General features: G+C 40.3%; 2 protein-coding genes across 4 annotated transcripts in view; one reads left to right on the forward strand and one right to left on the reverse strand.

The window, feature by feature from the left end:
- The window catches only part of LOC308105420 (N-lysine methyltransferase SMYD2-B-like), a 45,482-nt gene extending 44,568 nt beyond the window's left edge, over positions 1-914 (forward strand). For all 3 annotated transcript variants that reach the window (XM_080456136.1, XM_080456135.1, XM_080456134.1), the window contains exon 14: positions 159-914. In XM_080456136.1, the coding sequence (XP_080312262.1) occupies positions 159-251 (93 nt within the window). In that variant the 3' untranslated portion in view covers positions 252-914. The remainder of the gene's footprint in view (positions 1-158) is intronic.
- LOC308105422 (OX-2 membrane glycoprotein-like) overlaps positions 1-9,481 on the reverse strand; it is a 54,550-nt gene extending 45,069 nt beyond the window's left edge. Inside the window, exons 1-7 of the mRNA XM_080456138.1 lie at positions 9,346-9,481; positions 7,603-7,941; positions 6,286-6,579; positions 5,724-5,762; positions 5,532-5,628; positions 5,382-5,432; positions 5,203-5,269 (exon numbers count right to left, since the gene is read on the reverse strand). Coding sequence (XP_080312264.1) covers positions 5,233-5,269; positions 5,382-5,432; positions 5,532-5,628; positions 5,724-5,762; positions 6,286-6,579; positions 7,603-7,941; positions 9,346-9,400 — 912 coding nt within the window. The 5' untranslated portion in view covers positions 9,401-9,481 and the 3' untranslated portion in view covers positions 5,203-5,232. The remainder of the gene's footprint in view (positions 1-5,202; positions 5,270-5,381; positions 5,433-5,531; positions 5,629-5,723; positions 5,763-6,285; positions 6,580-7,602; positions 7,942-9,345) is intronic.
- Positions 9,482-10,318: the final 837 nt, after the last annotated feature.

Raw genomic sequence — 10,318 nt, forward strand, 5'->3', positions numbered from 1 at the left:
ATGAGCATTTTCAAATACAGTGCATCAGTTACTAGCCTATACAATACAGTTACTACTTATCAGCTTACTATGTAGCCACATAGTTGTGAACAAAAGTGAAGAACACTACATTGTGTGTGTGTGTGTGTGTGTGTGTGTGTGTGTGTGTGTGTGTACAGGCGATATCCATCATGGAGGTGATTTGTGGGAAGGATCATCCGTTCCTGAAAAAGCTACAAAACTCCCAGTTTACACCCAATTTGTACACTTAGAAGGGGCTTCAAGCTAAAATCAATACATGTAAAAAGGACCGCCCAAAATGATATGTTTTTGTCCACGGACCCCCCCCCCCCCCCCATCCCAAAATATATTGTTCCAAGGACCCCCGAAAGCAAAGATTTGAGTTCAAAATGTGTAAATATATTCAAATATTTTCACACATTTTCACAGTTTAAAAAAAAGAAATAGCAGATCTACAAGCTCGTAGCTACAAGCTTGTAGATCTTGTAAAGAGCTTGTAAAGACGGAGGAGTGTCTCTGTTTCCATCGGGGGGGAAAGCGTGTCACCGTTCTTTAGTTATTGGCTGTTGAATATATCTTGTTCTCGCCAAAAACGCAGAAAAAAACAGGAAAGCAGATGTATTTTTCTAAATCCTTTAACATTAGATTGGACGGGGCTGGGTTTGTTGTGATCACATTATTTCCGGATCTACTCTTCTCCAGAAGTCATAGGATCACTCATAGGTTGGCGAACAGCGCCATCTAGCATAAACACTGAAAACGCGGTTTTGACGTGTTACACGTCATTGGTACTCTGGGCTTTGGAAAAAATGGACGTGTTACACGTCATTGGCGCGTTATTATGGATCCCACCGCCCCTGCTGCTCAGAAGCCCTGGTGACGCACACAAACCCCGCCCGTATGTTTTGATATTTAATCTATGCTTCTATTAGGTCAAACTTGGTCTTGATAGAAAGGAATTTCTCTGCGCTACGTGACCGCAGCAGTACGGTTTCACTGTGACCACCTCCATTCAGAACGTCAACGTTTTATTCAGAATCAGAATCAGGTTTATTGTCACATCACAGGTTTACAAGGTAAAAAAGTGGGTGAAATTTGTTTTTGTACATCGTTCCCATCGCAACGTTATTTCCATAGAAAGAAGAGGGGGAGGAAGAAGAGGGGTTGGGGGGGCAAGTGGGAAGGAGATCAAGCAAGAGAACAACAAAAAGGCCTAACAAGTTATCTACATATTTACAATAGTACCTGAGATAGTACCTAAGGTGCCTGAGCATAGCAGCAAAGTATGTATACTGTGCATGATATACTTATGGACGTTAAGGTGCTTAGTTGTAGACTATTACAATTCTATTGTCTTTTTTATGTCCAATGTATTCGTATTTAAGTTCATAAAGTTAACATAAGTATAACTAAATGCATTTGAAATTAAATACAAATGTAACTTTTCAGTATTCCAGTTGAAAAATAGCAAAATAAAAATTTTGGATTCCAATAACAAATTTGCAAAAATAGCAGATCTTCAAGCTCAAAACGCGAGGCGTTTTGAGCTTGTAGATCGGCTATTTTTGCTACTTTTGTGTGACATAGAATGGCGAATATAGAATATTATTATGCAATGTGGCCCTCTGCAGCAATGTGACCCTCTGCAGTGAATGTGGAAATATAGTGGCCCTCTCCATCATCAAAGTTGCCCACCGCTGCCGTGGAGGAACGTGTGAGTGAATCCACGTCATCAGTCTGGCAATGCCAGGCTATCATCAGCCCAGCAGTGCCATGCCCATTACCAACCTGTGAACACTTCTCTAATCAACCTGCTGTCTATAAAACTGGACTCATTCCACACGCACACTGTCCGTAGATACATTGTCGTTCCTTTGATCTGCCTTGGAGTGTCGTGTTAGTTGATGGGTGCTTCTGAAAGGTTTTGCAATTCCTGTTTACTGCTTGAATCTACTACGTTTGACTGTAAGCTTAACTACTGCTTTAATAAATCTGTGAATTGAAACTTCTGCTTGTGGCTCTGTATTTGGGTTCGGTCATTATGCAAACCGTGACACCATCTGAATAAATAAATACATAAAAATAATAAACATGGTACCCAAGCAATTTTTTTTAACCCTCTAATTTGCATAACAACATGGCTGACAATTTTGCACTACTTTTTCAATCCTCCTATAATTCTACAAACCTCTGTCTGTCTGTCTGTCTGTAGTGCGTGGTGTCATGGAAAGCTGCCCGGTTCTCCTCAGTGACTGGAGCAATTGCTCTGAATTTGCACACAGCCATTGACCATTACCATCTGAACTTAACTGCGAAGCCCGTTTCTCAATTTCGTCAAATCTCAGCTATTATTAGCGTTTATGTGTCAAACAATGGGAGCTAACGTTGCCAGGTTTCGCGCGAGAAACAAGCAGCAAGGTCTATGAAAACAATAACCCCACGTTTGCAACTACTTTCGCCTGCCCTTCACCGGGTAGGGTCGCGGCCGTGTATGCGCGGACACGCACGTGCGCATGCACGTTGGGGAGACACATGTCAGAATGTACATTTGTGTTCGCGCGACGGCCGTCTGTGTGTGTTCGCGACGGGGGACGGCTCTGGCCGCATGAGAATCTAATTAGTGGTAAGATTACTCCTAAATATGCAAATTAGAGGCCACCATTACAGAAAACGGTTTAGTACTCAAAGGGGTCCATACGCATCCCCCTTATTTTCTTACACAATATTTGTCTTCTAGCCTGTCCTGTGTGCTTTTGTAAATACATTAAAAGAAAGAAAGAGGGAATATATAATACAGTTTAATAAATTGCTAAAATTTGAATTCCCAGTGGTGTATGAAAGCCTTGTCACTGGTGTACAGACTACAGAAATTAGCTTATATGGTGTGTTCACTGTTTTGAGTTGAATGGATGTTTTTCATTTGTACATTGTTGTATCTATGAATTATTTAACAGTTGCCTTTTCTTTTGCACATTTTTCTTTTTATGCTTTATTTTGTAACTACTATTGAAGGAGCCTGAGTGCCTTAGAGCCAGTTGTGGGCCGGTTCACCTTGAGGGGAGGGAGGGGTGCCACAGTATCGGCAGGTAAAGTGATAAGGGTCACAGTCACAGGTGTAACGAGCCATATGGCATGTTACACTTCTGACCCTTATCACAGCTGATGATTAACACACAGGGGGAGATTATAAGTTTTTTTTACCGTTGTCTTTATTTGCATCAACAAAACGTTGCTGTGATTCATGTTACACATTGACTGCCAGAATTATTTCATAATTTTTTAGCCAGTGCCAGAGTTTTTCATTGGAAAAAAAAAAGTACTCAGGAGCCGAAATACAGCATTTTTAAGTTAACAAGGAAGTGGATAGGAGTCTAGATCTTCAACTAATCATATCTCCTTGGTCTTTGGGTGAAATTCGCACGTGGCGGCTTTAAAGCGGTTCGCGTAGATCTACGTGATTGGCAGTCAATGTGTTAATAAATGTGAAAAGTTGTTTAACGTGTCAAAAACGGTTTCCCTGTGCCCAGCCGAGTGGCTAAATGTGTGTTCAAGATGGTCACTACAACTATATTTATTTTTTCCCCAATACATTCTAGAAGTTAATCTCGCAAAATATGTTTCTGTTACAGCAAAATAATTGTGTGAGCGTTATACATATCTTATACAGGATAAACACGTGAAATTGGAAGTGATGACACAAAGAAGTTAACCGGAACGCTGCAAAATAGAAGCTGATAAAAGGCTATAGTCATCCAATCTTGGATGAAATTGGCAATCTATCCACCTTAACATTTATTTATAAGAGCTGGAGAGACCGTGAAACCCTGGCTTCTGAACAAACACTGTAGCAATTATTACTATTACAACAACAACAAAAAACTTAATAGAAATAACATTGTTTATAACAGGTCTAGCTTTGCACACAAACAAAAATGAATCAAAGGAATAGTTTTAACTTTCTGACATCTGTCCACGAGATGGTGTACTTTAACCACATAATCATTCTGTTCTGTGTGTCTCAGCATTTTACATGGTTTACTTTGATATGAGTTAGACTCTTAACTCATATTGCTGAGTATCTATTGCTCTAACTGTTAGAGCAATGTTTCTCAACCTTTTCAGGCTGTGACCCCCCATAATAATCATATTTGAACTGGGGACCCCCACCCTGACAAGCACTTGGAATGTAGGAGTTGAGGCATTACATTTAGTATGACTCGGTTCCACAGATAAATATTGTGAAAATAGCCAAACTACAAGCTCATAATGCGTCACGTTGTGAGCTTGAAGTTCGGCTATTTTCAAATTGCCAAAGCATATATAATATAGGTCTGAAGTGGTTTTGTAATAATAATCAAGAAGAAACTAAAGTTTTCAAATAATTATAGTGGAGTAAAAGTACAATATTTGCCTTTGAGATGTAATGGAGTAGAATTAGAATTGTTAAAATTTAGAAGTACTCCAGTAAAGTAAAAATACCTCAATTGTACTTAAGTAAGGTACTTGAGTAAATGTACTTGAGTCATTGACTCATTGTACAGGATATGTTAACAGATCATCGTGTAGCTGTCTCTTGTGGGCTTGCTGTACCTTTTTAGCTGTCAAGAACCGTTCAAATAGAATCACTTTTTCTACATTAATTTACGTAGTTAAATTGGTCAGGGATCTCATCAACAACAACCAGTTGTTCACTAGTTCATTGTCCACATGTTGACAAAAACACACACATTATTAATTTCACAACTGATACCAACTAAAGGGTTTTTGTTTGGTTTTGTTTTATTGGTAGAAGTTAGAAAACATCTCATTTTCAAATTCTCAAAGTTTGCTTTGTCTCTTGTCATCACTGCTAGTGTGAAGAGATGAGCAGCTGTTTCCATCTATGGACTCAGGTTCAGAATAACACAACAAAAGTCCCTTGGAAAAAAAGAGAGCAAAATGATGAATAAAAACGTGATTTAATGTCAACCCCAGATGCAGAGAGAGCTAGAGAAGACAGACAAACTGACAGAGTGACAGCAGATCAAACTGCCTTCTTCTGAATGGGATGAATATTCATTTGATATTGGACAAGAAAGCATACATAAAATAACCAAAGAACATATGGAAGCATTTGACCATATCTTTCAATTCAGTCTCAATCTACATCCAATTAATATTCCAGTATATTTGACATTACTATATATATTCATAATCACCTACCTGCCAAATATCATGGGGTTGGGGGTGTGGTCATCTTGTAATGTGAGAGATTAAATTATCCTTTGTCCTAGAAAAATTAGGAGAGAAAAAAATAACGGCGATCATTATGCAAAATGGAGTATGCCTAAGGTACACCAATGGACAGACAGACAGACAAGTCTGGTGTTTAACTGTCTTACTCTCGGATCATTGTTTGGGGCATCTGTTTCATTTCACTGTCATTGTTTGACCTACAGGAGAAGTTAAAACATAACAGTCAGTACTGTCATCCATCTACTGTATGTTCAGAGTTAATCTGAGGTTAAAGACATTTAATTACAGGATGTTACCTTGTTCCTTTTTTTCTAAACCTCAAGACTAATCCAACTGCCATGCAGGTGATTACACCAACACCAGTGACAGCAGCAGCACATATAACCAAGATATCTGTGAGGGAAAGATGAGAAATGCTCATGTACTTTATGTCTTACAATGAAATAACTTCTCAAACAGGTACTGTACATTAATGAACAAGAACTTACTGCAACCACTCAGTTCTGCTTCACATTTCTCAAACACATCTGTGAAACAAAAGCATCACAACGTCTATCATCCAACAATCCATCCACCTACATGAAGGTCACTACCCTTCAGTATATGTTTGTGAGTCTGAACCTTACAATAACACTTCCCCTATTTTCAACCTTATCTTCATATACAGTAACTGGTCCTCGCTAACACTCATTATAAGATGGCACCATTTCAATCTGCTCACTCTGATTCTAATTAATGGGCCGTGGACCGTTCAGAAAGCTGCCTACCAATGAAATCGTCCATGAAAATTCCTCCTGGAAAGGTAGCATGCTGAAATAGAAGCCATTGTTCTTGCATTCATTTAGAAAGAAGAAAAAAAAAGTTTGAAATCTTGTTTGAAAATTTCCAAACCTGCCCTACGACTGAATACTGGCAGGCACGTTTCTGAACTGTCCACAGCCCTCCTCTGAGACACAGTGAGCAGACACCATAATGACCCTTAGTGAGGACCAATCATATAACGATATAATGGAGAATGGAGAAAGTGGTCCTTTAAATCAAATCTCTCACCTTGTGTGTCAGAATAAATGACTCTGGACACGTCCTTCACAAGCCCAGAGGAGAGAGTCACCACACAGTGGACCTGTGTACCGTTTCTACAGAACCTCTGCAGTGTGACAGTGCTGGTCACTGTGATGGTACCGTCAGTGTTGACTGAATGGACGGTGCTGTAGTTTGAAGAGCCTAAATGTGTGGGAACCTCCAGAGTTACTGTCGGAGCAGGACGGGACACAGCTGAGCAGGACACAACCATCAACTCTGTGCCAGTGGGTTGTGTGACGTGTAATATGGGCTCTGGTTGCTCTGGAAAAACAAACAACCATTTTATTATTATGGGTTTGCGGACAAAATGAGTGTTCCTCATTGAGGGTGGCTGAAGCTCAGTCACCCACATGGAGTAGAGCCGCTCCTTCTTTAGGTGGAAAGAAGCCAGTTAAAGTGATCCGGGCATCTATGCAGATGCCTCCTGAGCGTATCCCTGGGGAGGGTACGCTCCTGTCACTGAGAGGGTTGCCAGATCTGCTTATTATAATTTCCCCGCAATATTCTATTTGAAAATAGCAGATCTACAAGCTCACAACGCGTCGCGATGCGACGCGTTGTGAGCTTGTAGATCTGCTATTTTCAAATAGCTGATGTATATGTTAAAGTGCTCATGTGGCCCCATAGTCGCTTCTTTTGGGCTGGTTTTCCTAGACCTGGTTGCTTGTTTCTCTCACAGAATCTGGCAACACTGGTCACTGAGAGGAGGCCACGGGGCAGACCAAGGACCAGATGGGGGGGGGGGATAATATCTCCTCACTGACCTTGGAACGCCTTGGGATCCCCCGGGTAGAAGTACAGTAGCTAATGATGTGGTCGAGGAAAGAGAAGTAATGCATTTTGTTTATAAAGCACTTTACATTCTTGCGAATCTCAGAGTGCTACAGGGGTTTAAAAACAGCATAGGAAAACAATTACATACTGTAGGACCCAACTAGGCTAGACTAAAAAGGGCTGTCTGGCCAGGGTCCACTGCTGGAGCTGTTACCCCCATGATCAGACCCCAGATACAGTAAAGTGGATTCACATGGATGGATGGATGGATTGGTTTTGGTACTCCCCCCCCCCCCCCCCCCCCCCAACTTTAATTTTGATAACTTATCTTATACTTGTTAGGACATTGCACGACTACTTCTACATTCTTTCACCAACCTCCAACCTTAACATCTTAAAGCAAAGCCTGGTATTTTGTATTCAGGGCGTATTTTCATTAAGGTTGAAAAACTAGGCCCCACGCACGCACACACACACACACACACACGCTCACACAGGACAACTTCTTACCATCTACTATGAGGCAGGTTTTCGTATAGATGGCCCCTTCAGGATAAGCATTAAATAAACATCTATAACAACACTGGTCTGCTTTGGTCACATTCCTGACCACTATGGTGCTGTTCTGCAGTCCTGTGTCTTCAAACTCCACTTTCCCCTGAAAGGGAGGGTTGATCTTGGTGCCAAAGCGTTTGTTGTAGCTGGCAACGTCCTCCGTTCCTCCTGCTAGTATCTTCTGCCATGTAACTTGAAGGACGTTCTTGGGTTGTGTGAGCTGGCAGGTGAAACGGGCATCTTCTCCCACTGTGGTCCTTACAGGATCCTGTGTTTGGATCAACTCTGATAGACCTGTAGGTGGAGGAGATGACAGTTATAAGTGCATAACATTGACTGTATGAACACGTGCAAATTGCATACAAAGAACTAATTCTCTGTTTTAGTAGCCAGTAGGTAGTAATGAAGTTTCTAGGAGAAAGTATGAAGAAGGAGATTGGGTGCAAGTTTTTGGGGAGAATAAGCTATTTTTTTTTGCTGAAAACATTATTCAAATCCTGCCTGTCTGTCAGTCTGCCCGCTTAATAACTTACTGGTGATCACTCAGTGTGACCACAGGTCATGTTCGTTTCGGTCACTTCCCTATTTATTGTATGACACATCACTCTAACGTGTGTGGAAAAGCATGGTTCCACATATATTCCTCTGAAGTTTTCAACAGAGATACTATACACATAACGTGGGGTGACGCCTTTCGTCAACACGTTAGCCGTCAGTTGTCTCGAATTGCGCCGTTTCCTGGGCAACCAGCCAGGATTGTGGTGACATTTATGCACAATGTTTATAACAACAAATCCGTGAAGCAACGAGGTTAACCTGCTATCTAATGTTGTTGTCATACCAGAACGAGTCCATCAGACAAAAACAAAGTTGCAGGCCCTGCCTGAGGGACACGGGAAGTTCAACCAAACTGACCCACAAGCAGTGGTGTAAAGTAAATAAGTATATTAATTCAAGTACTGTACTTAAGTCCAATTTTGAGGTATTTGTACTTTACTTGACTATTTCCAATTTCCAATACTTTATCAGATTGATAAATGCATATTTATAGATTTATCAGCATGACATTATAATTTCATTTTACTGGCAGAGTTAAAGGTGAACGTCACCACCTACTTTAATGGAGTGTATAAAATCATGACTTTATAAAGAATACTAGATATTAAACCTGTTTAAATAAAGTCCCTTGAACCTGAAATTGTGTCCCCCTTGTCCCTAACAGACAGGTGCACAAAATGTAACGTTAGAGGGCAAAAACATTATTTAAAAAATATATATTTATAGTAATATATTTTCACATTTTAGGGGCACTGAGAGTAGGGATTTATTTTTGTGATTAAAAGTCAAAAAGTACAAAAACTATCAAGAATAAAAAATAATAACCCATGATTCCAAATAAGCTAAATATTTTAACGATTGAAGTGTCTAGGTGAAAGTATGAGGGAGATAGGGTCCACATTTGGAGAAACGATAATAGTGTGAGCTTATTATTTATCCAAAGATGTATTCTGAGCTGTGAAATTGAGAAATCCTGTGTCTGTCTGTCTCTCCTTCTGTATGTCTGTCTGTTCTATTTTTGGCCCCAAATAATAGGCTGTTCTTAAACCCCCCCCCCCCCCCCAAAAAAAAACACGACCAGTTCTCCCCTTCCCAAAACAAGTATAGCTAATTACTATACAAGCAATTTAATTAACCTACCTTCTGAAAAGTCCACCAGTATAAAAAACAAAAGTGTGTGAGTGAGATAAGCCATTTTTGTTTAACGAAGAAGAAGCAAAAACACACTTCTAAGTCTACCAGGGACAGCAGAAAACTGCAGTGATCACCCCAAAATGTTTCCGCGTATTCTGACCTGTCAGCACACACACTGCCCCCCCTCTCCCACACACACACACACCTCAAAGAACTTCTCAAACCACAACCCTCCACTCGAAAACCTTTGCTTGTCCAACACCAACCTTCTCTTTGCCCCCATGACCATGACACACACCCCCATGTTGTCCAGCACCAGCACACACACACTGCTGACGCCTGACGGGTATAAGTAAGGTCAATGAATCAGTGCATTCACGCGGCTGCTCCTTGCCCACATGACCAAGCACCATGGGCGACCGGGCATTCTGCTCCACTGCCCCACGTCTGTGGAATGCCCTCCCCCCCGACCATTTGAGAGCCCCAAAAATGTCTACTCAAAACATACCTTTTTAACAGAGCTTTTGCTTTGCCTTTTTTTCTTAGGTCTTGTACTCTCCTTAATTAGTTTTTAGTCTACTTTTTACCCCAAGAAAGGTCTTGTTAATGCTGAATGTTTTTAAATTCTGTAGCACTTTGTGATTTGCAAAAATGGAAAGTGAGAGTAAAATGTATTATTATTATTATTATTATTATTATTATTATTATTATCATTATTATTATTATTATTAATATTATTAATATTATTAATATTATTATTATGTGACCTCGACTTTTGGTCGTGATTGTGTATTTGTTTATGCTCAGCGTGGGATACTGCAATGCCACTGTTTCCTTCTGCACATGATACTTTATCTGGTGTATACTGTGTCATTCATTGCTGGCAGTGTTTTTTTAAGCAGGTTTTCTTATTATTATTCTTTTTGACTATAGTTATTGTCTTAGCTGTAGCCTATCTACAGTTGCCTACTTATTATTT

This window comes from Gymnoscopelus braueri, assembly GCF_963280865.1.
Source record: "Gymnoscopelus braueri genome assembly, chromosome: 17".
Taxonomy (NCBI): domain Eukaryota; kingdom Metazoa; phylum Chordata; class Actinopteri; order Myctophiformes; family Myctophidae; genus Gymnoscopelus; species Gymnoscopelus braueri.